This window comes from Aspergillus heteromorphus (genome assembly GCF_003184545.1).
Source record: "Aspergillus heteromorphus CBS 117.55 chromosome Unknown BO70scaffold_30, whole genome shotgun sequence".
In the NCBI taxonomy this organism is placed as follows: Eukaryota; Fungi; Ascomycota; class Eurotiomycetes; order Eurotiales; family Aspergillaceae; genus Aspergillus; species Aspergillus heteromorphus.
The window spans coordinates 48471-75729 of record NW_020290435.1 but is presented as its reverse complement, the minus strand read 5'-3'; the positions used below and the strand labels follow the sequence as shown (position 1 = coordinate 75729).

Genomic DNA, 27259 nt, shown 5'->3' with positions numbered 1-27259 from the left:
CCGACGGCCCGACACCCGCAGCCGTCGTACATACAGCCGATCTTGCGGGGCTATGGCTCGTCCTGACGAAGGATACAGGGTTAAGGGAGACGGTGGTTGGCCACGACGGAGTTATTCAGCTTCAGTTGAATCAGACAGCGCCAGCGGGGCCAATCGGGAGGCGCAACGAGGGCGTCTTGACATGGCCACCGCAGCCAGCGCCGAGCAGAGCCATGCTATGCTGGCCATGGCCATCCTGGGTCCTGGATCCTGGATCCCGGGCTGGCCTGGGCTGGCCTGTGCTGGCCTGTGCTGGCCTGCGCTAACTGTCACCTACCCAGTCCCAGGAGGGGAGTAACCCTCAGCACGGAGTACGGAGTACGGAGTAGATAGATACTATCTATCTACTAGATAGAAGGCTGAATACTGATAGACACGCCAGGACCAAAGACTAGGGAGGATCGAGTTAGGAAGTGGTCACGGACAGCAATGTCTGTCAGTAGTAGCGTCAGTGTCAGTCTGTCAGTGTTTCCGCATGTCCCGGCGATTCCCAACTGGCCCGACCGGCAGGCACTAAAAGGGGGATTAGTGGGTTTAGTACTTTTAGTGCCGGGCTAGCCCCCCTCCACTAGCATCGCGGTGGATAAGTCAGCCATCGGCGGAGCCAACCGCCCGCCCGCCGGAGGGGCCAGGCCGTGTGTGAGTGGCCGAGGCTGGCCGGGCCATCCCTGCCACGCTAGGCCGGATTTCGTAAATGCACGGTTCACTGGCAATGATCAATCATCCTCGGTTTCTTCATTATTCAGTTCTGCCTTGCCTGCTCTTAATCTATCCACCCCGTTTATTAACACTTGGGGTCCGCGAGACACTAACACACCAACACACTCACTAGATACCACTGAGCAGTCGACTCCTCTACGCGCGCTAGGTCCATCCTCCACTGCCCCCCATCCCTGATGCACCGGAAGTCCTCAACCACTCCTCCGATGGCCGGTGCTGAGGGATCATGCATGGATCATGCATCCTGGATGATCTGGATTCTGAAGGATAGGAATTACTCCGGGGCGCTGGGTGGGGCCTCTAGTCCCTGTGAGCGCGAAGAGTATCTACCTAGTATCTAGGTAACTACTACTACTACTACTACTACTACTAGGTACGGAGTATCTATCAGTGTGCTTCCTAGTCTACTCAGTATCTATCTAGTATAGTAAGTACCTACTAACAATCTAACTCCGAGGACTAACTTGTACTAACTGACTGACTTTTCGTCTCCTCGGCACAGTCCTCTCACTATGCTCCCGCTATGTTCCCAGCGCGTGTATAATCTTTCTTCCCCTCCTCTCCCTCCTCCTCCTCTTTCCCACCCCAACAACCCCACACCATCAGAAGTAGCTGGTCTCGAGTCGCAGGTATCTAGTGGATAGGACTCAATCTCGAGCACTATCGACTCTGCCCTCGCCGTGCTAGCTTCCTCACTGTCCCTCCCTGGCTAGTTCCAGATGTTCGTCCCGCTAGCGACAATTCACCTGTCATGCCCTCGGCTGTACCTGCAGCGGCCATGCAAGCAGCACCACCACCAAGGAACCGCTTAGGCGGGCGGGAGGAGCGTACAGCCTGCCTACAGCGGCATAGCCTACTCTAGTCCTACTCCTACAGGTTACCGCACGCGCGCCTGCGAACTGTTTCCTTATTCTTCACCATTTGACCTCCTGGCCCCTGCAGCCACCTTGGGACCGTACCGAGGCAGCGTGTGTGTGTGTGTGTGTGTGCGCGCACTGGGCACGGTGCAGATGCTAGCCGGGCCTGTCGTCTGTACCCCGGGACGGGTCGACTGATCGAGCAGTGCGCTAGCAGACTAGCAGTTGCCCGAGCCGGGTAACGGATCATGGAGGATCCTCACCATTATCCATTCCTTCCCTGCTCAACCGCAACGGGGTACACACACCGTACACAATCTACACCCACGGAGGTTACGGAGTATAGACGCACTGTCCAGATCCCACACACTATCTATCTATCTATCTATCTGCCTACACCCCTGTCGACCCCCTGCACCAACGCTTCCCTAGGTAGTCACTGCTCACGCGGATGGCCAGCCGGACGCTGAATCTCCGGATTACAGCGAGGGTTAAATTGCGCCTGCTGTGCAACGTCGCCTGCGGGAATAACCGGTCGAGGGCAGTTCCGGACTAGCGAGCCCTTAGACTATTAACTAGGTTAGCTGGTTGCTTCCTGACAAAGCAAGTCACCGACGGGCGTTAGTCCCGATTCTAGAATGCCCAGGCTCAGCAGCAGCCTCTCCTGATTCCCAAGAGGGCGCGCCATACTACGATTCCGTGTTATCCAGACCGAGGCCGATGCGCAATCCCTCCCTCGACCCGATCCAGAGGACGATGATGGCCCCCAATCATCACCTGGTCTTGTGAAACTGTCAGCACGAGCGATGATGATCTGACTGCCCCGGGTCTAACATTCCAGTCAGCCCGCCCGTCTCTCGATTGGCCGTGTTTCCCCCCCCCCTCCAGGCCACTAATTAACCCCGGTCGCATTCGAGCAGGGCGCAGGCAGAGCAACCCCCGAGTTCAGACCGAGTCCATCGCTTCGATCCGGACGGAATCGGACGGAGTCGATTGGACGTGCGAGGGCCGGAGGAAATCAGCTCAATCTCCCTGGACTGCGACCGGGCCAATTGGCTGGCGCATCCGAGGCATACCTGGGATGGATAGCGTCGCATCAAACTGGCTAGTGCCGTTAGGAGGATGGGCGATAGAGTAGTGAATCAGCTCAGCCGACAAAATGGTACCGAGGCGATAGGACGGAGGGGGACCGGCGCTCGCGCTGCCAGTGGCCAGCCCGCTGCACGCAGTAATTAACCTTACATTGCATGTTCCGTCGTTACCCGTGCACGATCGACTGCACAGGTGGATAGGGCATCCCACTAACTAAGCTTTAGGATTCTCCAGAGTCCAGGTCGCCTCGCGGGGCTCCTTCCTATGGGTGCGGATTCCTGATCCTTCTGCTCGCTGCTAACGCGGAGACCGGTGCGGTCAGTGTGGCTGGTGCCTGTAGGCCATTACCTCACCGATGACTGCGTCCAGCAGCCCAGCTGGGCCTGCCCTTACTGCAACCTTAATATCCCGATTGTCTCACCGTCTGCGCCCGCCAGACCAGTGAAGAATCGGATTGTGGGCGCGCGCCGAATCCTGTCAAATAATCAGTCGATGTCACGCTACCTTGTTCGGGGCTAACCATTATTAGTATCCAATGTCCATCCATGTCTCCGTGGCAAATCGTCATCGTCATCATCATCATCATCATCATCATCATCATCATCCATGCCTCACTCAGCCTAGATCGAGGAAGGGATCACGGCATTCTTCCCCATCTTGATCCGGGGAGGGGGGGGTATAGATTACTAAAAAGGGGAAACCTGCGGTAGTTACCGTCCGTACTTACATACAGATACTGTGTAAGTGCCGGGAGGAGGAGGAAGCTGACCTACCGAATCAGGCAATCCGGCTGGTCTCTAGACGTTCGTGGGCCAGCGTGGGCACCCCAGGCATTGGAGGCATTGGAGGCTACACACAGACACCATCGATTAGGAACGCAACTGGATGATCAGCGCCAAAGCGACACGGACCTCGTCGGCTGGAGGGGAGCGCCGCAGCGATGATTGGACGAGCTGCAGGGCCGGTGGATGGGCGCTGGCGGGCGACTGGCGGTGGAGGCGACCACGTAAGTAACGCGGGCTAGACACTTAACCCTACCTTGGGTTCTCTCTTGGGGGAGACCGAAGAGTAAGTAATTACTTCCGTTGACTTGGCAGCCTCGACTCCTATCATCCATCCACCCATCCATCCATCCATTCATCCCGCGAGGGACGTGGCCGTGGTCATTCGACCTGACGACAATGACACTTCTCTTTCTCGTCCTCCATCGAGACAAAAGTCCCCCAATGCCTTCTCCCCCCAGACCGCTCCAGTGCGCAACGCTCCATCCTTGCGTGATCCCAGACGGTGTCCTGGCGGTTTCAGCTGCAACAACCCGTGATGCATATGCGCGTGCAGGGTTGGGTTGGGTTGGGTTGGGTTGGTCTTGGTCTTGGTCTTGGTCTTCAGTTCTCACGCCTCCAGGGTACTTCCTGGGTACTACCCCGGTAGGACCGACGCGGTCTGTCCGGCGCATGTCTGTATGCACTTCCTTCCTTTCTCCGCCATCACCGTACTCCGTAGGACTACATAGATAGATAGTACTACTACTAAGGGTATATCCGTACGAAGGATACTTTCTGCGGCGTATGCACGGCATGGGTGCAAGCAGATAGACAGACAGATAGATAGATAGCTAGATAGATAGCCACCCAATCCCCCCCCCCCCCCCCAGAGTCTCGACTGCCAACCCTCTCTGTACGCACATACATACATATTAGGTAGGTACATACTACATATGTGCGTCAGCCATCAGGTCGATCTCCTGCACATCCAGAGCACCTACATACATACATACATACATACATACATACCGTGCCATTTCCGCCCTCCCCCCATCCCCCATCATACCCTAAATATAGACAAGTACATACATGGGTAGGTACCTAAGTAGACCCCTACCGTAGTTCCCTGTTCGGGGCTATCCCGTCCTGGCCAGTCCAGGTGATCCCAACCAAGCCCATCGGATCCGTAACCGCCTCCTCCTCCCATCCCTTGATTCCACCTTTACCTTCCGACATACCTGCATACATATAGTACATATGTACTGTACATCTGTACAGACAACCAGACACTCAAGTCAGTCGTCAGTCAGTCAGTAAGCGCCCAGCCCAGTCCAGTCCAGCCCCCCGCCACCACCACCACCACCACGCTCTCACCGTCTTTCTTTCGGCTGGAAGCTTACCGTCTTGTTTCGATGCATACATGCATACATGCATGCATGCATGCATGCATACACCCTGTACTACTTTGAGTCCTGATTATCTCACAGGTTGGGAGGGGAGGCGAATTCGATGCGCTTTTCCTGTTCTTTCCTGTTCTGTCTTGTCTTGTCTGTCCTGTCCTGTCCTGTTCTGTTCTGAGCATGCTGGTGCTGGATGCTGAGATGGGATAATGATAATAATAAGTAATGTCGGTGTACATACATACATACATACTTACTTACTTACTACCTCTAGCCCTGAGTCCTGAGTGCAGATTATTGCATATGCTGTGAGCTGTGGGCTGTGGGCTGTGGGCTGTGGGCTGTGGGCAGCGGACAGCGGACAGCGGGCACCCGGCTAGACTGGATCCAGTATGTGCAGAAAGAAAGAATGAATGAATGAATGAATGTTACCTTAACTTGCCTTGCCTTGCCTTGCTTTGCCTTACTGAAGGCTGTCTGCCGTCTGCTGTCCTGCTACGGACGGATATGTGAGGTAACTTAGTTAATTGATTGTTGGGAACAGTACAGTAGCTTTGTCAGGCTTTGATGGAGAGGAGGGGAGGGAAGGTTAAGGTACATGCATGAATAGCTTGTTTATCCCAGTAGTAAGTATATATGTATATAACTAGTGTGTTATGTTGATGTTATTGTTGTTGTAGTAATTATGATGGTTATGGTTATGGTTATGGGCATGGTTAAGAGTAGAAGTATATTTTTGCTGTGGCGTCCTCACTCCATCCACCATCATCATCCACTTGGATTTTAAGAGTACTACTTATTATTATTGACCCCGTATATTAACCACTCGTGATACATAATCCAATGACAGCATATCCAATTCACCCATAGATAGAACCAACCCACTCACTACATCTCACCGTATATATACCCTTCCACCTCAACATAGGTAAAACACATGTCGCAAAGCAAAACAAGAACAGCAGACAGATCACATGACCCACCCATCACCCATCACAACCAATTCCACATCAACAAATCAACACCACCTCCCACAATCTTCCCATCACCACGACACGAACAATGCCCACCAACCCCCAAATAACACCCACCAACCACCTCACCTTCGACGTCTGGAACACCTCCGCCACCGGCCATCAAGTCGCCGACTCCGCCCGCGGCTCTGCCTGGCGCGACACCCGGCGCCAAAAACTCACTCGCCAGTTCGGGTCGCGCGATGGCGACTGTACGTCTATCTCTGTTTTGGGGGGAAATCGAACGGGCACGGGGATAAAATCTGGCGGTAATGGTGGGGAGGAAGGTTCACGGGGGGAATGGGTTTTTGAGTCTCCTTCTCTTCCTTCTTCTTCTTCTTCTTCTTCTTCTTCCTCCTTTTCTTTATTGTCGGGGAGGAGGCCCATGATGGGGATAGGCAATGCGAATGCGAATGTCGGTCGGGATGACGGACAGCAGCGAAAGCAGAGGGATATACGGAGTATGTTCGGACAGGTTCGGAAGAGGGAGACAAATGAGGCTTTTGGTTCCTTGGGAGAGGAGGGGAAGATGGGGAAGAGGATGAGGGTTGAGTCGCAGGCTGTTGCTGCTGCTGCTGCTTCTTCCGGCGCATCGTGCTTGCCGATGTCAACAATTGAGTCGCCTACCTCTACGTCTACAGCTACAGCTACAGCTCCCGTTACATCTGCATCTATACCTACACCTGCAGCTACGTCTACGTCTACATCGACATCTACACCCGCCGATTCCCATCCCAATCCCCATCCCCACCCTACTTCATCAATATCCCCATCCTCATCCCCACCCCAAATCCTCACCAACCTCACCATCCACATCAACGGTCAAACAACCCCGCACATATCAGACCACAAGCTCAAACGCCTGCTCGTCGCCCACGGTGCCTCCCTCGCCATCGCCCTGAACCGAAAAGTCACGCATCTCGTCGTCGGCCAGCCGAATTCCGGCCCCGGTCGGGGCGGCGCCGGCGGGGGTCTCGCGGCGGGGAAACTGCAGAAGGAGATTCAGCGCGCCGGGTGGAAGGGGATTAAGTTGGTGAGGGTCCAGTGGTAGGTATTTTTTTTTCTGTCTTTCTGTCTTTCATTTATGGTGGTGGTGGTGGGTTGGATGGATGGATGGGAGCTTGCGGTGGAAGTGAAGTGACTAACTGTGATTTTGTATTGTGTAGGGTCCTCGATAGCATTGCGGCCGGGAAACGTCTCTCCGAAGCGAAATATGCCGCTCATCTCGTGCCGAATCAGAAGAGCGTCTTTGGGTTGATGAAGGCGACTGCGAATGGAACGGCTCCTACGACTACACCTACGACCACGCCCGCATCGTGACATTGCTGCGATTCCATTATTCTATAAATCGTCGTATATACATTATTCTGTGTCGTGTGGCTCGTATCGGGTCATATCATACATACATGATCATAAATGGTCGAACCTATATAAACGCCCCGCGTCGCCCGGGGAGACTTCCCCCGCTACTCGCCGACCCGTGGCGCCGCCATCCTACGCCCCGCGGCGGGGACGAGAGGGTCCCTCGACTGCTGTGGGACTCGTGTCGCGGCGATGGAAGCTCCACGGGCGCGTACGGATCCGCGAGGGGCTCCTCGTCGGGCAGCGGTGGCAGTGGATTCACCCGCAGCCGGGCTGGGTACAACGACTCGCTAGAATACAGCCGGTGCTGCTCCGGGGAGTGTCCGGACGGCAGACTGCCTGGCCCCTCGTCCAGTCCGTCGCTTGAATACATCCGATCCAGCTTCTCGTCCGCCTCGTCCGGCCCCGACTCGCCTCGGGAATCGCCCCGCACCAGCCCCAGTCGTTCCTCCTCCGTGATGGTCTGGGAATTCTGGGGCGTATGTCGGTGGAAGCTGCGGGGTGGGACCGGCTCGTGGCCCGCCTTCATGCGGTGCAACATCGTGTTGAACGAGAACTGTCGTCGCGTGCCGTGCGGCGGCGGATCCGGGGCTGCGTGGTCATCGTCAGTCCACGGGGTGTTGCTGCGTGATCCGTCCTGGGTGATGGCGTGGGAGTAGCTGGTATCCGGGTGCTGTTTGTGCGCCGGCATCGACGTCAACGACACCGGGTCCTGGTTAGCATGCCCGTCCTCGATCGGCTGCCAGGCTGGATGAAAAAGGCTGTTCGCGCGGGACCGGAGGTCGTCGAGGAAAGAGTGGTTGCTCTGCTTGGTGTCTGGTCGCTCTGGCTCGTCGGGCCCCTCTTCCGGCACGCGCGACATGCCTAGAGGCGGAAACGGCTGCTTAATAGATGGACTGCGCAGACTGCGGGTCCCCGCCATGGTCGGACCCTCGCCGACAACAGTCTTGCGCCGGCGCAGGCCGTCCCATTCGATGATCTCGTTCTCGGCTGGCGGTTTCATATCTTCGCTGCGTTCGCGGAAGTAGCGCCGGGCCTCCTCGACCTCCATAGTGCGTCGCGGAGTCGAGATGCGTCGAATGATTGCGGCGGCGCCGCGAATGGAATCGGCCTTGGGCTCGGTCTCGGACTCCTCCTGGTTGGCGACTTCCCGGAGCTGATCGAGGTCACCCTTGAAAACGGCGGCATCAGGGACGTCCTTCGCGGACTTGGATAGTTGCAGCAAGACGACCCCGGCGCAGATCACCAAAAAGCCCATGATCACTGTGATAATCGCGGTGACGGAACCCTTGAAGCCCTGGAACAAGACCGCGGAGGTGATGATGGTGGAACTGGTAAACATGACGTAGTAGGTGGGCGTGACGAGAGCAGCGTTGAAGATGTTGAGGGCTTTCTGTAGCCGGACGGGTTAGCGGTCTAGTCAATCCAAGAGGAAAGAGGGAGGGATGGGTGAATACGCACGTTCAGGTAGATGATCTCGGTCAACAGGGTCGTGATCACAAACGCAAGCAAGACATACATAAACCACTGGTTGAACTGGGCCTCGCCGTTAATCTGGGCCAGAATGGCCGACCCCAGGCCCTGGGTGGCCACGACACTCAGGCCGCCGATCAACGAGCAAATGCTGATATACACGAACATGCTCTTCTTCCCATAACGCGGCCCCAGCCACACAGCGGTGACCACGCACCCGACAATAATCAGGCCGGCGTAGACCAAGAACCCCGGCGCGATCACATACTTCTTCATCTCCTGGATGTCGCTCACGGACGACTGCTCCGGCGCATTCAGCGCAATGACCACACTACCGATGATACAGCAGAAACAACCGACCTTGCCGACAAAACTCAGCCGCTCCTTCAGGAAGATCGCCGACAGCACCGTGGTGACGACGACCGTCAGCGCGCCCAGCGGCGTGACCAGAATCGCATCGACGAAGGCGTAGGCGACGAAGTTGCACAGCTCCCCGATAATCATCAGGGTCATCCCGCCCCACCAGTACATGTTCTTGAGGTACCCATACCCTTCGCCGGCCTCCTCGTTATATTTGACGTTGGCGCGCAGCAGGCCCGTCTTCTTAAGCACGAACGACACCCCGATGAAGAGACCCGAGGCCACCGCCAGACAGATCCCGATAATTTTGTATGACGCCGGACGGGCGGAGCTGTCGGCGCGGGCGGCCAGGAGATGTAGAGCTGCGCTGTGCAGCGACGTGTCCATGTCTATGTCCATGTCCGTGGGGGATGGATGGATGGGTTATTCGGGGGTGTTGAATGCGGTCGCTCCGGCCTGCATTAGGAGGACACTGCCTGCAGTGTCTTTATTGTTTCTTTCGTCGCTTCGGAGAGGAGACGGAGACGGAGACGGCGAAGGAGGGTTGGAGGGTTGGAGAAGTTGTGGCGTGTGTGGACGGGAGGGAGGGAGGAGAAAGATGGATGGCTGGCTGGCTGGCTGGCTGGCTGGCTGAATGGATGGAAGGATGGATAGGGGGGACAGGTTGGCGTCAGATAAGCGAAGGATATAATTAGTGGGCGCTAGACAGCCATGGGTTGGTTGACTGGGCTGGGGGCGCCAGATGGTCGTAGCTGCAGTCAGATTTCAGGATGGCCACTTTGGATGCGACGGCGGGTCGAGGAATGCGGGCGGCGGATCGACGAGGACTGACAGCCTCGTGGCCGTGGGCACCGTGGGATCGGAATGTGTCAAGAGGGGGAGGAAGACAACAAAGAAGGGTGGTTGGGGGGGGGGGGAGTAGGACCGGGAGAGAAAGGGAGAGAAAGAGAGATTGTGCGAGTAGACTAGAAAGATAGTGATGCCGTGAGACTGAGACAAGGAAGAAAGAAAAGAGGAAAGAGGCTGGGGCGGGAAAGCGCCACGGGTGGGCGACTGTCACTGGCGGCTGTACACGGTTGGAACCACGGTTGGCGCTGCTCGTTTCCCGGGGCAATGCTAAGTAATTACTTCTTTCTATCCTACGCAGTACGGTGTATCTACAGTAAACCCCCCCCCCCCAAAAATCCCTCGGTGTCAGCCCCATATTAATTTTTATTAATTGCAGTGCCATTAGGGTATCCATCAAATCATAACCGGTAACGCTCATCCTGTCGATCCACTGTAAGGAACGCCTCTCCATCATACACATCCATCAAAAGATACAGGAGAAGTAAGTAAGTAAAAAAAAAAAAAAAGAAAAAAGAATCGTCAACATCGTCAACACCATCGTCATCCGTTCATCGTACGTGATAGCTGGGCTTCCGCTGCTTGTTCACCACCGGCGGCTCGTCCACCGGATACGGCGGTCGCACCTTGCCACTCCCGCTCCCACTCGTCCCATGGTGTATCGCCAGCGGCATCGGCATCGGGATCCCGCCCAGCTCACTAGGATACTCCGACGGATACGGGATGGGCGTCTTGGGGGGCACCGGCGGGGGGTGGCCATCATGCACATGCTCCATGCTGGGTCGCGATGACCCGTAGGCCTGTGAACTGGGCCGACTGCCTGTCGGGCTCAAATCGCCGGATACCCGCGCCGGAGAGGGATGGAGGCCATCCTGCGGCGTCGGATGCGCCGGCAGGGCGTCTTCCGTCACGATATGATATGGCACAAAGTCGCCCGGGAGTTCGGCGGGCAGCTCCACGGCCATCGGGTTCGACGGCGGCGGCACCGACAGCACGGGACTCTGCAGAATGGAGGAGCTGTCGTCGAACGGATGCTCATGGCCCGCCGCCGCATGCTCGGCCAGGCGACGGTTCTGGCGCTCGATCTTGGCGAATTTGACGCCCGCGTCGAGAATCTGTCGCTTCACCTCCGGTCGCGTCAGATAGCGCCGGGTGTTGGTGCTGATGTCGGCCAGCCGGTTCCATTCGTTCATGCCAAACTCGCCAACACCCACCTCGACGTTGAGTCGGTAGTAGTTGTCCTTATTGACGTTGCGCTTGGCCAGATGGTCGCGCAGCATCGCCAGGTGGATGTCCTCGCAGCCCTCGATCTTAGCGATGAGACGCCGGCGCGCCTCCGCAAAGGTGCCCAGCGCATCCCCGAAAAAGTCCTCCCACCACTCGTGCTGCCGATTGTTCGTGCCCGGGGGCCGCTTGCCGGTGCCCACACTGACGAACGCACCCACCTCGCGACCGGGCCACTCGTTGATAGTCTCCTCCAGGACCTGTGGCGCGGGGTTATAGGTGCCGGCCCCCTCATCGATGAAGACGTGTTGGCCGATCTGGATGGGTTTGAAGGCCATCCCTGTGGCCGAGGTGGCGCGGCCCGCTTGCCAGATGGTGCAGTTAAATTCGGGTGGGGGTTCTTTGCGCGAGTCGTAGGACCGTAGGAAGACGGATGAGCCGTTGCGGCTAGTGGTGCCCTTGTAGAGTGTAGTCACAGCACTGACTCGTTAGTACATAGACCGCATCGATACAAAAGAAGGAGTGATGACATACGTCTTCGTACGATATTCGCGGTTGTCATACAGCAGCGCATCCGGATTCCCCCAGCGCAGCCCATTCACGAAGGTAGAATTGCGCTGGCTCCCGTGCCCCGACGAATGTGAAGCGTTGGTGCTGAAACTGGCCCGACTCCCCGAGCGCTGGGGAATCGACATGGAATTTGGGCTGAACGGAGGGCTGCCCAGGGAATTCCGTCCAGTGGGGCTCATATCGTTGCCCTCGGCCTCGAAGACAGTATGTTCGCGGACGCATTCGCGGATGGCCTCCTCGAGGCGGGAGGCCTTGAAGAGAGTGGAGCGGAAGGGGATGCCGGCGATAGTTTTGTCGGTCTCGAAGACGCGGCGGGTCATGCGGACGTAGACGTCCTTGCAGGTCTCGAGGTCGAGGCGCAGACGACCCAGCATGAGGGCGATCAGACCGCCGGTGCCGGTGCCGACGATCAGGTCGAAGTGGTCGCAAGGCTTGGGGATCTCATCGCGACGGGGGGCTTTGCCTTCGCATTCGACGTAGATGCGGTACATGAGTTCTTGGAGGATGATAAGCATGGAGTAACCACGCACGCCGCCGCCATCTGTGATTACGTGAATTATCAGTTAGCGGATCGCATGCGGATGACACATCGAGACAGCGAAGCACAAGTACAACAAATACGTACCCAGCGAGAGGATCCTCAAGGGCGGACCCTTGGTGGTATCCTTGCGGCGGAGGTTGACGGAGTAGTCCATGACCCCGCGGGGGGAGGGAAGCGGACGAGAAAAGACGGATAGGAGGGGCTGAAGTATGGATCGATGCGCGATAGGAAAATGACCACGGGGGGGAAGATGAGGCTTTAGCGGGGAGGTGTGTGATGTGAGGGATGTAGTGGGATATGCAGGGGGCCAAAAGGGGTTGAAGAATGAGAAGAAAGCCAAGCGAGACGGTGGTTGAAGAGGAGGAAGATCTTTCGGAGGGCGTGAGCGACAGAGAGTGAGAGTGAGAGTGAGACAAGAACGACTGCTGAGAGGACGGCTGCGCCACAGTTGGTCCCACGATGAGATAATTCGGCCCGCCGTAGGGCAGAAAGGCGCTCCGGCCATCGCTGCCCATTGGGCGGGCGGGGCCTCTCGGCCTAGTGCAAAGTAACCGCTGTGGCGGTGCCCCACCGGCGGCGGTGCCGATTTGCCGTATGGACGGTATTTATCGTATTCCTTACCACTTTACGTAGTTCTTCAGCCTGCTGTTACATGTTCTCGTGGGCTTACACAATGATTAAACAATCAAGTGCCATATATCTATATACTCCGTCCTCCGCTAAGAGCCACGTCCAATCTCCTTCAGATGGATACAGAACATACCCTGCCCCGTCGTTCCCACGACGCCAACACGTCTTTACCAAAGTTGTTTACGCTGTACACCGGTAGAGACATAGCATAATATAAATAGAAGCAGCACCAGAACCTAAATCTGCAACGCCAACTAGCACCTCCCACCCATGGATCCGACAACGCTCACTGCCCACGGTTCCCTCACACCAAATACCAACGTACTGCCACCACCTACACCTGCACCTGCACCTGCACCTCCCCAACCAGCACATCCCTCAACAGACGCAACCCCTCCCTCGCAAACAGAACCATATTCCGTTCCCTCTCGGCACTGCCCGTCTCAACCTCCCGCGTCACCGTCCCAGACGGTGTCGACACCGCCAGCGCCACATACCCTCTATCGAGTGGCTCAGCACCCCAGAACGAAAGAATGGATGGAGGGAGGGAAGAACTCACGGAGTCCGATTCCGCGTGGTGCCTCCCGTCGGTCCCGCTGTCCCGCTCTCACAGATCGTGTAGGTCGATCCCAGCTTCGGACGCACGTTCTCGGCGAGTCCGGCCACGATGGTCGGCGTGGGGCCCGAGTAGGTCTCCAGATGGGCGGGCGTCCATCCGGCGTAGACTATCCGGGAGTCGAGGGTATAGACCTGGTGAACCGGGTGTGGGGTTATTGATCAGTGTTGGGGGTGTGTAGGTGTGCTAGGTCATGTGCTTGGTTGGGGTAGATGGGAGACTTCGTACGGTTAAACCACCCTTGTAGATGGAAGAGGCGCCAGGAGTGGAGAGGAGACAGGCAGAGATGAGGCCGCCAGATGCCTGGTGCTGGTGGTTAATGATTGTGATGGGGGGTGAGGTGAGAGAGGGGCCGTACGGTCTCCGCGACAGAGACGGTCTCCTTGCGGGTGCGGAGGAGATCAAAGACCTCCTCGATGAGGGGGCGTAGACTAGCGGGGGGGAATTCGCTCATGGCGGTGATGGTATATATGGAGTGTTGGTTGTTGCTCGTGGTAAAGTGGTGGGGGAGGGGCGGGCAAGAAGAGGAGATGCGGGTGGGGAAGTTAACCATATATTATGCTAGCAGGTAGCTCTCGATGTACCAGGTACCTACCACATGGGCATGTACCAAGGTACAAAGGCGGTACCACTACATTCCCGACCTACAACTCCGTGCTTAGTACAGAGAGGACTGTGGTTCACTCTACGCGTGGGCTGATACATCCCATACTCATCAACCTTCATCTCAAGACCAACGTCAGTTGGTCAATCCCGGCCAGTCTATACAAATATCAGTCAGTCAATAGATTCAGGTACGAAAGAAAGGATAAAACTCACCATATACCATTCGCTCCTCCGCCCGCCTCGACACCACAACCTCATCGCCCACACGCACCATCTGGCCCTCCGAAACACTGTCCAGAAACACATACCGGCCAAACACCGGGCTGAACTTGGCTCCCTTATCGACCCGACGGTCCTTCATCAGCTTCTTCAGCACTGTGCCGCTCTCCCCCGTGCCCATCTTCCCCGTCGCGTAGTCGACATTGAGACTCTGACACCGGACGCAGTTGGCCGTGAGCAACAGCCTCGCCGGCTGCTCATCGCGTCCGACTTGCACTTCCGCCCAAAAGTCCTCCTCAAACGCGGTCTCCGCCCCGGCCACCACCACGTTCGGCCGGAACTTGGTCACGTCCATCTCCTCGTCGCCCGCCAGCCGCGCCGACACGTTATCCACCGACGTCTGCGACACCAGCAAGTACGGTGCCGTATCTGCAAAGGTGATGCCTTCACCTCTGCCCCGTTTACCCCCATACCGAATCACCATCGACAGAGCCACGGCCATCGCCGTAGCCACCACACTAGGCAACATCGCCATCGCTGATACCTCCCCGGCACCGGCAGTGGCAACAAAGTTCAACAACAGCGTCACACACGCCAGCCCGCCCACGGCCCTCATGCTCACCCAGCTCTTATTACCATGATCCCTATCATTATTAGTAGCGATAATATTCACCCCCGTCCTGCGACGCCCCTTATGCGCAGCACTTTTCTCCGGCGCAAAAGTCCCCAATACGCGCCTCGAATGCGGGCCCAAATATGCCAACACCACACGGTATCCGAAACATGCACTGAACCAGTCATTGTATCTTGGTCCCATGTTGTATCCCTTGGTGGGACTCTGGTGCATCACGATGGCCAATTCCTCCAGGCCCCGGGCGTCCGGCTGCAGGGGGACTTGGAGGGTTCGGATCTTCGCCTCGTCGCCGGGCGGTCGATACGTCACGATGATTCGGCCCGGTTGCGTGCCGTCATCGGAGGGGTTGATGAGATCCGTGTGGAAGAGGGACATCTCCGGGAAGTGAGGGACGTGCATGTTCTGAAGAGTTTCGGAGCCATTGTCGTCGCCGGGGATGACTTTCAACAGCATGAAGCGGCGGTCGTAGGGGAAGCCGCGCGTGGTGAGTTTGGCGGTGGTCAAAGGGACCCCTTGGAGGGACTTGATGGGGTAGGTGTAGAGCTGGTGAGTGGTTAGTTCGTTACCCAGTACGGAGTCGATTGCAAAGGCTGGAGCATCGCTTGGAAGACGTACCTCGCTGACCTGCATGATTGCGTTCTGATTCCAATTATCCCGTGGCAGAAAACAGAGAGACCGAGGGAGCAAGGGAGAGGAAAGAAAGGGATGCTGAATGAATGCGGAGATAAGCCGGGGAAAAGGCGAGGCAACAAGGCTCCAGGACTTCCCCGATCGGCGCGCTTATCGGCCTGAGTTAACAGGACTTCCCCGTCTCTATCCTATCGTACACACTACACAGGGTGCTCATACCTAGTGCCTAGCTATACTCGAACCTGCGACACAATTATTAGGAATAAAAAAAAATCTACCATGTGTTGAACATTTGTACAGGCATGCACTCATAAGAAACCAACCCAGCAAGCAAAACATAAGCCGTTAAAATCATGACGCCTACTCATCCTTCGCCCATGGCAGACTAAATGTACCCGCCCAGTCCTCCACCTCCTGGCGCAGCAACACGATCTCCGGGATCTCCTCGCCCTCGCGCACGTAGTCCAGGAATGCCTTGACCGTGTTCGGGTTCTTCACTCCCTTGGCCGTCGCGCTCTCCTTGGCCGCCTTGTCAAGCTTCTGCGTGATGATCACCGCCCGGTCGACAATGTCCGCTACCCGGCGGAAGTCCTCCGGCTGGAAGCCCCGCGTCGTCATGGCCGGCGTACCCAGACGCAGACCCCCGGGCTTCAGCGCCGACTTGTCACCCGGCACCGTGTTCTTGTTGCTGGCCACCCCGCACAGCTCCAGCACCCGCTCCACGCGCGCGCCGTCGACGCCACGGTTCTTCAGGTCCACCAGGACCAGGTGGTTGTCCGTGCCACCGGAGACGATGTTGTATCCCAGGCCGCCGTTGCTAAGCGGGTTGCCCAGACGCTCTGCCAGGGCCTTCGCGTTGGACAAAACCGTTCCCTGGTAGGTCTTGAACTCGGGCGACTGCGCTTGCTTCAGTGCCACCGCCAGGGCGGTGATGGTGTGGTTGTGGGGGCCACCCTGGTGTCCGGGGAAGACGGACGCGTTGATCGGGTTCTCCAGGTCGTACATCTCCGGGTTGCCCTTCTTGTCTGTCCGCCGGATCCCCTTCCGGTAGAAGATCATGGCTCCGCGGGGACCCCGCAGGGACTTGTGTGTGGTGGTCGTCACGATGTCCGAGTGGGCAAAGGGCGACGGGAGCACACCGGCGGCCACCAGACCGGAGATGTGGGCCATGTCACTCAGCAGATACGCGCCGGCCGCGTCGGCAATCTGGCGCATGCGGGGGTAGTCGATTAGGCGACTGTATGCCGAGGTACCGGCAATGATGAGCTTGGGGCGGTAGAGGAGGGCCTGCTTCTCCAGGCTGTCGTAGTCAATGAGACCGGTAGTCTCATCGAGGCGGTAAGGCAGGGTTTCGAAGTATTTGGAGATGAAGGAGATCTTCTTGGTGGGGGTCTGGTAGCCGTGGGACAGATGGCCACCGTGGGGCAAGTCCAGGCCCATCAGGCGGTCGTGCGTGTTTAGGATGGCGGAGATAGCATAGAGGTTGGCCGGGGAGCCGGATAGCGCTACTGCGGTCAGTACAATTGCCCATATATATCTATCTATGTCTCCCCGGGGAAGCTCACGTTGGACGTTCACGCCCCATTCCTCCGGGTTGAGGCCAAATGTCTCCAGGGCGCGCTGCTGACATAGTCGCTCGGACGCGTCAATGTGTTCGTTTCCTCCGTAGTATCTGGCACCGGGGTATCCCTCGGAGTATTTGTCTAGTCTCTGGTTAGCTCGAGGAGCTTTGCGCTCGACCAGTGCCACGACTCACTCTGCATGACGCTGCCCAGCGCATCGAGAACAGCTTGCGAGGTGAAGTTCTCGGAGGGGATCAGGTTGATGAAATGCTGCTGGCGTTTTTTCTCCTGCTTCCGGTGAGCTCATGTAGGTAGACTGGGGCTCGGCCATTGCTGCCTTACCTTTTGGAGAATGTCGTGGATGGCGGGGTCGGCCTCCTCGAGGGGTGCGGAGAGCAACTGGAGACGGCGTTAGAAGACATGGTACGATTGGGATGGTATGACATCAGACCACGAGGAAGGGTGCGGTATTGCACCGATCCTGCGCGACAGGGGGGTACGCACGTTCTGCTGTCCCTCCCGACTGGAAGAGGAGACACCACGAGCCTGCATGGGCTGTCGAACCAGGAGAGCCGAAGCTGGGCGGAGTTGGAGAGGAATGGCAGCCGACCTGGCGGCGGAGCTTGCAGTGCGCGGGAGCAGGCGCGAGGCCTGGCGTCCACAACGGCCCAACAACATGATGATGGTGAGGGGGTTGAAAGGAGGAGGGGAGGTGAATTGAATGCGACTGGAGGGAAGATGAGGGGAGAAGAAAAGGAAGAGGGAAAGGAAGAGGAAGAAGAGGAAGAGGGAAAGAAGGTTCGACGAAGCAGCCGACGCCTCAGCGATAAAGCAAGGAGATGGCGCGGCGGTTCCTATCAGCTCGGGCGGCCAAGTGATATCGCAGCTTCGACTTGCCCGTTGCCCGCGGGAAGCGCTTCCCGCCTGCCCGCCAGTCCGTTTCCGGACTAGCATCCCCGTCGGACCTCGTGACTCCTCGGAACGCGGGATAATCCGAATCCCGCTCGCTTAGCCTTTTCAGCGCGCGGATTTCCGCGAGTCGCTCCTTTCCTTCTTTTCCCTTCTTCATCACACAACTAAATCCAAGATGAAGAAGGGCGTTTGAACCGTGGCAGTTCTCGTGGATGGCTGGCCTTGGCTGGCTGTCCCGGGCGATGCGGACCTGTTCCCGCCTCCAACCATCCATTTAGGAACAAGGAACCATCCGATTGGAATTTTGTGTGTGTGTGTGTGTGTGTGTGTGTGTGTTTGTTTGTTTGTGTGGGTGTGGGTGTGGGTGTGAGGTCGGTCGTCGACGGAGTGATCCTTGTCGTCGTCGTCATCATGCATGTTAGTTATCTATAGATAGAGATGCCCTACAGGATTCCAATGAAGCTGCCATGTCATGAACTCAACTCTCTGATATATCTATGATGATCTCCGTAGATCCCTTGCTATCACTTCCAGACGGGGGAACGAACCAAACTCTCCCGAATCGCAGTGTCAGGTTTGAACCTAAGTAAGAATAGCGGTTGATGGGCCGATGCCCAAGGGGGCAATGATTCTCAGGAGTCGAGCTGAAGCTTAACCTTGTGAGGGATCTAGCTATCGAGTGGATAGATAGTACCATCCATGGATGTACTATGTATCTATATTCAGCATCAGACCATGTACTATTGCACCCAGAACCCTTGTTCTTGTCTCTGGAATTGTGGATAGTGAGGGGAAAGACACGGCGGAAGTGACTCTAGTGAGGGATCGAGACCAGCACCGCCGGCCCATTAATTGGCGGTGTTTCATCAGACCAAAAGCAGGACGGTGCCTGCTGGGGGCTAACTACGAAGAGCAGCACTACTGCAGTTAACGGTACGGAGGGACTAACGGAGGACGACTAGTGCTGCCGTCCCCACCATTTTGGTGGTTGTGTTCCTGCAGGAACAGGCAGGAACAGGAACAAACGAAATGAGCGTGGAGACTTGCCCAGGAGCGGGACGGTACGGTATTGCGGTAATGGGCGGTATCCATGGCCCCCAGACCTGCCCAGCGCCCACTTGTTCCCTCCCCCGTAAGCCGTAAGGGGAGCGAAAGGGGCATGAGAGGGAAAAAAACAAAGAAACACAAGAGGTCCTCCAGGCCTCCATCGGGAGATTAATCGTTATATTAATCCTGATGGGCCCGCCCTCTGCTCTCCTTTTCTCCTCCTCTTCTCCCTCTCTAGAAGTCCCTCGCTCTTTTCTCTTCTCTTCCACTCCCTCACTCACTCGCTGTTTCAGCTCCCCCCCCCCCGGTTATTATTCAACCGAGTACATTCTTTCCCGACTCAGTCAGTCAGTCACTCTTTGCTCCTCCGAGAAAGAAAAAGAAAAAGAAAAAGAAAAGAAAGAGATTGTCTGTTCAGTCTTTCGACGTCATTCAAAATGCGTGTTTCCTCCGCTGCTGTCGTTGCCTCCCTGGCTGCCGGTGCCATTGCTACCGAGTACAAGACCGTCACCGTCACGGAATACACCACTTTCTGTCCCAAGGCCACCACGCTCGCTGTCGGCAGCGGAAGTGGCAGCGAGTCCAGCCCTGCCGCTGCTCAGGTATGTGTCAACAGTGAACACCCTCTGGTTATTCTTCAATGCTGACCCTCACCTGAAGCCCACCACCGTCACCATCTCCGGCACCGCTTACACCTACTCCACTCCCCTGGTCACCTCTACCCTGACCCACTGTGACAAGTGGTATGTGTCCCGTGTCCCGTGTCTCGTGCCTATCAATCAATCAATCAATCAATCAATAAATCAATAATCATCAGCCAACTGACATCACATCAACAGCTCCGCCACTGCCGCCACTGCCGCTGCTGCCACCTCCACCGCCTCCGAGCCCAACGGTGTCGCTGCCATCGGTACCGGTCCCTCCCCCACCGAGTCTGCCTCCTCCGGCTCTGGCTCCGGTGCCTCCTCCCCTAGCGGTGCCGCCGCCGGCTCCGGTGCTTCCCCCAGTGAAGCCTCCTCCGGCTCGGGCTCCGGTGCTGCTTCCCCCAGCGGTGCTGCCGCCGGCTCCGGTGCCTCCCCCAGCGGCGCTGCGGCCATCGGCACTGGCGCCTCTCCCAGTGAGGGCTCCGGCTCCGGTTCCGGTACTGCTTCTCCCAGCGGCGCTGCCGCCGGTTCTGGCTCCTCCCCCAGCGGTGCCGCCGCTGTCGGCTCTGGAGCTTCCCCCAGCGAAACTTCCGGCTCTGGCGCTGGTGCCGCTGGCGCTTCCGCCGCTGCTTCCGCCGGACCCAGCGGAGCTGGTGCCATTGGCACTGGTCCCTCCCCCAGCGGTTCCAAGGGCTCTGGCGAGGGTGCTGGTGCCGGTGCCATCGGTGCCACCACCCCGGTCGTCTCCTCCTCCGCGACCCCCACTCCCTTCCACCCCTCTTCTCGTCCCCTGATCTCCTCCTCCGCCCTGGCTAGCAAGCCCGCCTCCTCCAAGCCCGCTGCTGCCTCCAGCGCCGCCGCCGCTCCTTCCGGCGCTGCCGCCGCTGGCTCGTCTGCCAGCTCCTCCGGCTCTTCCAGCACCAACCCCGAGGGTGTCTCCCCTGTCCAGTCGGGCTCCGCCACCACCCCCTCTGCTCCCGTCTACACCGGTGCTGCTTCTCGCGCCGCTGTTGGCGCCGGTGCCGGGTTGGCTTCCGTCTTCGCTCTCGTCGCTTACCTCTTGTAAGTGACTTGAGTTCGAGCGAGCTTCGAGTCCAGGATGCCCTTTTGACAATGAGAATTGGGTTTTGGGTTTAACAATTTACCACCCGAGTACCTACCTCAACCTATACTAGGTTGATTTAGTTTCTTTTTTGGATTTGGATGTACCACGCGCATGAATGCTGCTGGTGGGACCGTGGTGGTAGTTGACGATTTAATTGGTGTTTCCTTTGTTGGTGTCGAGATTTCACGACTGACAAATAACCGTGCTTTATACCTTTTTATCTACTTCCTACCTTCTTGATGCCTATGTTTGTTCTTCGCTTTTTTTTTTTCTTGAATCTTTTCCTTTTCTACTCTTCAATGATTCATATTGGTCTGTTGCTTTGCATCGCTTGGCTTGGCTTCCGGTTCATGGCTTCCATTTCCTGTGTATAACTTTAATGTTCGAGTCACGTCTCTGATCAGAATTCAGACACCTTTTTCAACACGATTGAACACTTCCCTCGCTCCACATTAGTTAATTCGGGCATCGGCTTCCGAGCAGAACAGTCAGTTCGGTACTCGCTACAGCTTCGCCCGACTAGGGCGCTCAAAGTACTCGCGCACCCGCCGTCGCGCTGCGTCCACCACTTCTGCATCTTCGACTGTCGGCGGCACGTTCACTGGCAATCCGTACTCCCCGCGCACCGCATGCTCAACCAGCTCCCGCAGCACCCGTCGCAACGTCTTTCCACTGCGCGTCTTGGGGATCATCCCCCGGCCTTGGATCATGCCCCCGAGGGTCGCGATCGCCCCAATCTGTTCCCGCACCAACCGGTTTACTTCCTGAAACAGTTCCATGGGCGGCGCTGCAGGTAGCGGTTCTCCCTCCATTCGAGGCTGAACAAATGCAAACGGCAGATGGCCCTTCAGCGGGTCCGGGATCCCGACTACACTGGCCTCGCCAATCGCCGGATGAGAAAGAATTGCTTGCTCTATGGCTCCTGGAAGTTTTTTTCAGACCAACAGTTAGCACTTCGCCTTCTGATGTGACCTTGATTATGGATGGTAAGGGCAAATAGAGAAGGTCCTTACCGGTACTGAAGCGATGCGCGGCTACATTAATGATGTCGTCCGACCGTGCCATGATATGTACATAGCCATCCTCATCGATGAGCCCCGCGTCTCCTGTATCGACCCATTTCCCTTGGAATCTAAGCAGATAACTGCGGTAAAATCGTTCGTCATCGTTGAATAGCTGTGTGAACGCCGTCGGCGCTAGGGGGATGCCCATAACGATGTTGCCCATCGTGCCTCGCGAAACCTCTCTTCCCTCGTCGTCAACAATGCGCACGTCAAATCCAGGCATAGGTAGTCCGGCTGACCCTGGTCGGACACTCAGTGGCGACGCTGTATTGTCATTAGGTAGCGACGGCTCCATCGCTGCGGCGCTCCTTAGCGCCAGAGCAGAGATTGGAGACCCAGATTCAGACGACCACCAGTTGTCCACAACCATGGCTCCAGGGGCGGCATATTGGCCTAGGAGCTTTTGATAGGCTTGGACAATGCTGGGTTCGCTCCGTTCTCCTGCAAGAAAGAGGGCGCGGAAGTGTCGGAGCCCGCCACGTCGAGCAACTACTTCCAAGCAGCAATTATCCGGATCATCTTTACGGATCGCCCGCATGGCCGTAGGTGCCGTGAATAATACGTTGGCTTTGTGCTCCTCAATGATTCTCCAGAACGTGCCGGCATCAGGAGTCCCAATTGGTTTTCCCTCAAAGAGGACCGTCGTTGCACCGACCAAGAGAGGTCCATACAAGATGTACGAATGACCAACAACCCATCCAATATCAGAGGCGCAGAACATGACATTGCCAGGCCCCTGGATGCCAAAAATGTACTGAATCGATAGTTGAAGTCCTACCGCATGTCCGCCTGCTTCCCGGAAAACTCCCTTGGGCGATCCCGTAGTGCCTGGAATTATCCTCAATATCAGTTGTACCACGGAGCTGGCTTTATGTTCGAGTCATACCGCTAGTGTAGATAATATATAAACCGTCTGTGCTTTTTGTAGGCACTGGTTCGGCCCTGATTCCACGCATGCGCGCGCTCTTGACCAGCCGCTGCCAGTTCCGCTGGCCACTTAGTTTGTCGGGATTATTCCATCGCAACTGATCCCTCTGCCAGATGATCACCTTCTCAGGCTTGATACTACTCAGCTTAATGGCCCCCTCCACTAATGGTCGATACGCGATGGGTCCTTTTGATCCTTCGATACCGCACGATGCCGTCATGACAGCGCGTGGTTTCGCTGCTTCGATACGCTGAGCGAGTGACTTGGCCGCGAATCCTCCAAAGACCGCTGCATGGATTGCACCCAAGCGCGCGATCGCCAGAGCAGCAATAAGGGCCGCAGGAATCATGGGCACTGTTCTTCGTCAGGGTCTGGTTCGTTTGGTAGAGGGTTGGGCTCACTGTAAATAATGATCACGTCGCCTTTTAGAACACCCTCCTCCCTCAGTACCCCGGCCAGAACCTCTACCTCATCCAATAGCCGTTTGTAAGTGAACGTTTCCTTGACTCCTGTCACTGGAGAATCCCAGATGATGGCCACATTGTCTCCATTTCCTTGCTGTACGTGCCGGTCGACACAATTGTACGTCGTAGATATCTCTCCGTCTGGGAACCAAGTCCAATGATCATGGCGGGCCCCGCTGGGCAAGACTTTAGTTTGATGGCTGATGACATGAGAAGGTTTCTTATGCCAATGTAGTCGCTCTGCATGGCGAGCCCAGAACCGTTCCGGGTCTCGAAGAGAGGTATTGTGTGTCAATTGTTGCGGATGGAGTGACATCCTGAATAGATGGCGATGCTAGCACAAGAAGGGGTTGCCGTCCTCAAGGACAGACGAGGTCGGGAATAGGGAATCGGGGAAACCGATGGTCCAGGGGGCACAAGAGCTAAAAAAATGGGCCCAAGCGATCATCAAACATGATCCAACCGTTTCGAGCGGTGTCCGGTGTGAAGATGAGGGCCCTCCTGCAGATGCTCGGCGGTTAATTCATGTCACATTCCGCGGGTAGGCGAAAAAGTGGACGCAGTGGACGCGTTGTCCTGGACGGCTCTGAGGCGCGCCTAGACTAAGCGTATTAGCATTTGCACCGGTGCCTGGCCTGCATCGGAGGGTATGCTGGTTTCTATTAGATAGGAGACTAAGTAGTAGGAACGGAGTAGTGGCACCGCCGGCATGGTGGGGAACCAAGGTCACTTAGCACATGTCGCATGCGTGACGAGGGAAACTCGGGGGTGGCGGAGGTTGCTGGTAGCCAACCACCATTGTGCTGACAGGACCCTCCCCGAAAACTAGAGCTGCGTCAAACGGGGAGGGGAAGAGGGGAGGAGAGAAGAGAAGAGGGGAGAATCATGAGTCTACGACTCCAAGCTGGGAGGCCGGAATGGGTTAGCGTTCCCCGCACGCCGAGCCTCGCGCGGATCATCTGACCCTCCCAGGCTCCAAGGCTCCCAGGCTCCCAGGCTGCGACCGGTATCGCTGCCTCAGGTCTGCAATGGCCTTTTCGTTTCCTTTCTTGCTTGTTCTCTCGTTGGGAGTAGTCGTATTACTACTACCTACATTACTGACAAGGCAAGAAAAAGACTACCACCCACTGGCTGGTTGATGGTAAGATAATACATATTCATTCTTTTTTACATTGCATTCTATTGGTTAACTCAAATAGTCGGATCCCTTTTCTTGGTTCCTTGGTGGTAATGCAAATGCATTGAAAATCACAACTCAAAGCTCAGCCGTAGGGTATCATATCGCAATGCCTGCTAAACGGTCGACTGTCAGCCATCCTCGCTACCTGAAGAGCTCCACATCCGCTACTGCTCCTCGGTCCCACCCACCAACCACCATCCACCACCGTCCACCGTCCACCATACCCCCCCTCTCCCGCGCCGCTCTGTTCCCGCAGTCCTCTTCTGACCCTTCACACGCGATCAATGCGGCGAATCCACAAAAGCAACACAGGGCAAATCGGGAGAGCATGATGAATATCCAGGGGGTTGGGGTTGAGCCAAGGGGCACCGAACAAACAAAGCCAAATACGAAAAGAACAGAGAGTGCGCATCGTTCTATGGTCCCATCAGCTCCTTGATTCCCAGCCCCTTGAAACGTAAAGTCCCCCCAATGTAGCCGAAACACCCTGCCATGGACACGAAAAAAATCACCTCCCGCACATATAATACTATTAATAAACAAGCATGGTTCATGCGTCAAGCACATCCCGTCAACCCACACCTGCATCCACGCAGGTTGGGCATCCGCGAGAAAAGGGAATCGGGAGGGAGGAAAAATAGAAAAAAAAAGGGACAATAAGAAAAAGAAATAAAAAAGGAGGCCGTGCTCTGCATATGGTGCCTGATGAACGGCATGGTGCCAAGCAGCCAATATGGACATAGGAAGGAGGGTTCAGCCCGGGGGATTGACCCGTATGCGCTCGTGAGAAGAAAACAAAATAGAAATGTCGGGCCAGATGCAAGATCAGGCGTGGAAGGGACAATCGGAACACCGACAAGTTTAGGAACAAAGGCAGATGCCTTGCGCTCCTTGCAGCAGCTTGGCCAATACCTGGAAGACCAGGAATAGAATCAATCAGCCAGCCGCATGGACCATGCGGGGCCACTTGATCACAGAATTGTGCACTTGAACGCACGGCGATGACCTCCCGCCCGGTCGGGCCGAAACGATCTAGGATATTCAGGGCCGGGATCACGCATAGGGCCTGTCGGCCGTTTGTCCTGGGATCGACCCTGCTGTTGCTGGCGCTGTTGTCGGAGCATTCGCACTACGTCGTAGAAGGCCTTTTCGACATTGATGCAGTTCTTGGCCGACGCCTCCACGAATTCGCAGCCCAGATCTTTCGCAAGTGCCTGTCCCTCCTGGGCCGAAACCGCGCGCTCGACGGCTTTGTCGCTTTTGTTGCCGACCAGCATGACTGGTACTGGAAGCGGGGGGCCCGAGGGTGTGTGAATCGGAGATCCTAGGTAACTGGCGCCGGAGGGGGATCCCGAGTTGGCCGACTCCTTAACCATCTTGATCTGATTATAAAACTTCTGTATCCGAGAAAAAGAGGCTCTCGAGGTGATGCTGTAGACGAGGACAAAGCCCTCACCGTCACGAATCCATTGATCCCTTAGCGCCGTATACTCCTCTTGACCTGCGGTGTCCAGAACTTCCAACATGCACGATTGTTGGTCAATCACCACCTGTTTGCGGTAGGAGTCTTCGATGGTCGGGTCATATGTCTCGACGAAGTGATTCAAACAAAGCTATTGGTCAAGCGAAAAAGTTCACAAATCAGTTGTCAGAACATCACCACAGGCGGAAACGTGGATGGCTAACCTGGATAGTGAGAGCTGTTTTCCCGACACCACCATCCCCTAGCACCACCAATTTGTACAGCGTCATTTTTCCCGACATGGCGACGTATTACTTGAAGGTAGCGAAATAACTTTGGGGTATCCGATATGCAAATGAAGATAGCCGACGTGGAAAAGGACCACAGGGGTAGGAGAGAGAAAGACGAGGAGAAGAGAAAAGCAAAGAGATCTATGAAGGCTCCACGGTGAGCACGGACGCGGGAACGGAGCGTTGCGATTTGCGAAACGCTGGGGTCCTAAGAGGGACGGCTATTTGGGTAGTGCGATTAGCCACCGGAATTCTTTGCCTTTAGACCGCTATCTAAGCTCGCATCGCATGTTCGCGGCGGCATCGACCAGATAAATCGACTTCAGCAGAAGACGGACGAAAACACGTACCTTCGATGTGTAATTGGGAGAGTAAAATGGAAGGGAAAGGCCAGAGAGAGAGAAGCGACTAAGAAGTCGCCGGGTGAGGTGCGTTACTGCGACCTTTAAACCAATAATGCGGAAAAAGCAACGATGGGTGGGAAGAAAAATAAGTTGAACGAGAACCTCTCGATTCGACTCGAATGATCTCAAATAAGCGGCCACCCACAGCTGCAGAATGGCACAAGCGGGCGGAGTTGACTTGGTTTAGCTGGCCCGTAACTCCGCGCGAACGTAAGAAAATAAGATATACGGGGCTCGCCCGAGCTTCGAGACACACAGTAGGTTTGCCTCAAAGTGATTCCGCCACGTGAGGGGTAAGATGCAGAAGATGATCGCCAGCAGCGGATGTATGAGAGGTATCCGCAGACTGCAAAGATGAGTGACTTCGTTATCTGGGTTGGCGAGAGTGGAGGGGGAGAGAGGGGGGGGGGGGGGGGAGGGAGGCGCAGGACCAAGGAGGTAAAATAGGCTTGGCCAGCAAGAGACACCGGAAGAGGGGTAACCCCCAATTATGATGGAAGCGGGTTAGAGAGGGAGGAGGTTCCCAGTGAGAATTGAGGAGATAGGAATAGAGAATGAGCAGGCTTGGAGGGGGGGCGAGAAGAAGTGACAGAGGTGAGGA

General features: G+C 56.4%; 8 protein-coding genes across 8 annotated transcripts; 3 read left to right on the top strand and 5 right to left on the bottom strand.

The window, feature by feature from the left end:
* Positions 1–2639: 2639 nt before the first annotated feature.
* On the bottom strand, positions 2640–4679 carry BO70DRAFT_382231 (uncharacterized protein; the record flags this gene model as incomplete). The annotated part of the gene is made up of 7 exons (XM_025545525.1): positions 2640–2892; positions 3102–3182; positions 3482–3557; positions 3747–4213; positions 4421–4452; positions 4498–4539; positions 4590–4679. 7 exons carry the CDS (start codon positions 4677–4679, stop codon positions 2640–2642), a joined length of 1041 nt encoding a protein of 346 aa, XP_025395897.1.
* A 1110-nt stretch (positions 4680–5789) lies between these two features.
* BO70DRAFT_137400 (uncharacterized protein) lies at positions 5790–7258 on the top strand. The gene is made up of 2 exons (XM_025538105.1): positions 5790–6932; positions 7052–7258. Exons 1-2 carry the CDS (start codon positions 5935–5937, stop codon positions 7203–7205), a joined length of 1152 nt encoding a protein of 383 aa, XP_025395896.1. The 5' UTR covers positions 5790–5934; the 3' UTR covers positions 7206–7258.
* On the bottom strand, positions 7124–9625 carry BO70DRAFT_137392 (DUF803 domain membrane protein). Its single transcript, XM_025538104.1, has 2 exons — positions 8709–9625; positions 7124–8640 (listed from the first exon to the last, which is right to left on the bottom strand). The coding sequence occupies exons 1-2, from the start codon at positions 9477–9479 to the stop codon at positions 7312–7314; spliced, it is 2100 nt and encodes a 699-aa protein (XP_025395895.1). The 5' UTR covers positions 9480–9625; the 3' UTR covers positions 7124–7311.
* An 852-nt stretch (positions 9626–10477) lies between these two features.
* On the bottom strand, positions 10478–17836 carry BO70DRAFT_373806 (SHMT-domain-containing protein; the record flags this gene model as incomplete). Its single annotated transcript, XM_025544935.1, has 10 exons — positions 10478–11630; positions 11685–12261; positions 12346–12683; positions 13352–13391; positions 14327–15556; positions 15992–17101; positions 17162–17299; positions 17353–17446; positions 17501–17557; positions 17663–17836. 10 exons carry the CDS (start codon positions 17834–17836, stop codon positions 10478–10480), a joined length of 4911 nt encoding a protein of 1636 aa, XP_025395894.1.
* Positions 17837–19416: 1580 nt separating this feature from the next.
* On the top strand, positions 19417–21163 carry BO70DRAFT_137272 (putative GPI anchored protein). Its single transcript, XM_025538103.1, has 3 exons — positions 19417–19719; positions 19778–19860; positions 19957–21163. Exons 1-3 carry the CDS (start codon positions 19555–19557, stop codon positions 20825–20827), a joined length of 1119 nt encoding a protein of 372 aa, XP_025395893.1. The 5' UTR covers positions 19417–19554; the 3' UTR covers positions 20828–21163.
* A 27-nt stretch (positions 21164–21190) lies between these two features.
* BO70DRAFT_365342 (putative acyl-CoA synthetase) lies at positions 21191–24123 on the bottom strand. The gene is made up of 4 exons (XM_025544041.1): positions 23260–24123; positions 22817–23212; positions 21880–22758; positions 21191–21788 (listed from the first exon to the last, which is right to left on the bottom strand). Exons 1-4 carry the CDS (start codon positions 23636–23638, stop codon positions 21370–21372), a joined length of 2073 nt encoding a protein of 690 aa, XP_025395892.1. The 5' UTR covers positions 23639–24123; the 3' UTR covers positions 21191–21369.
* Positions 24124–24417: 294 nt separating this feature from the next.
* Positions 24418–25014, top strand: BO70DRAFT_365340 (uncharacterized protein; the record flags this gene model as incomplete). The annotated part of the gene is made up of 2 exons (XM_025544040.1): positions 24418–24463; positions 24522–25014. A coding segment is annotated over exon 2 (161 nt), but the record flags the coding sequence as incomplete, so codon positions are not given.
* Positions 25015–25473: 459 nt separating this feature from the next.
* Positions 25474–26266, bottom strand: rasB (Ras small monomeric GTPase RasB; the record flags this gene model as incomplete). The annotated part of the gene is made up of 2 exons (XM_025546876.1): positions 25474–26115; positions 26189–26266. The coding sequence occupies 2 exons, from the start codon at positions 26264–26266 to the stop codon at positions 25474–25476; spliced, it is 720 nt and encodes a 239-aa protein (XP_025395890.1).
* Between the last annotated feature and the right edge of the window lie 993 nt (positions 26267–27259).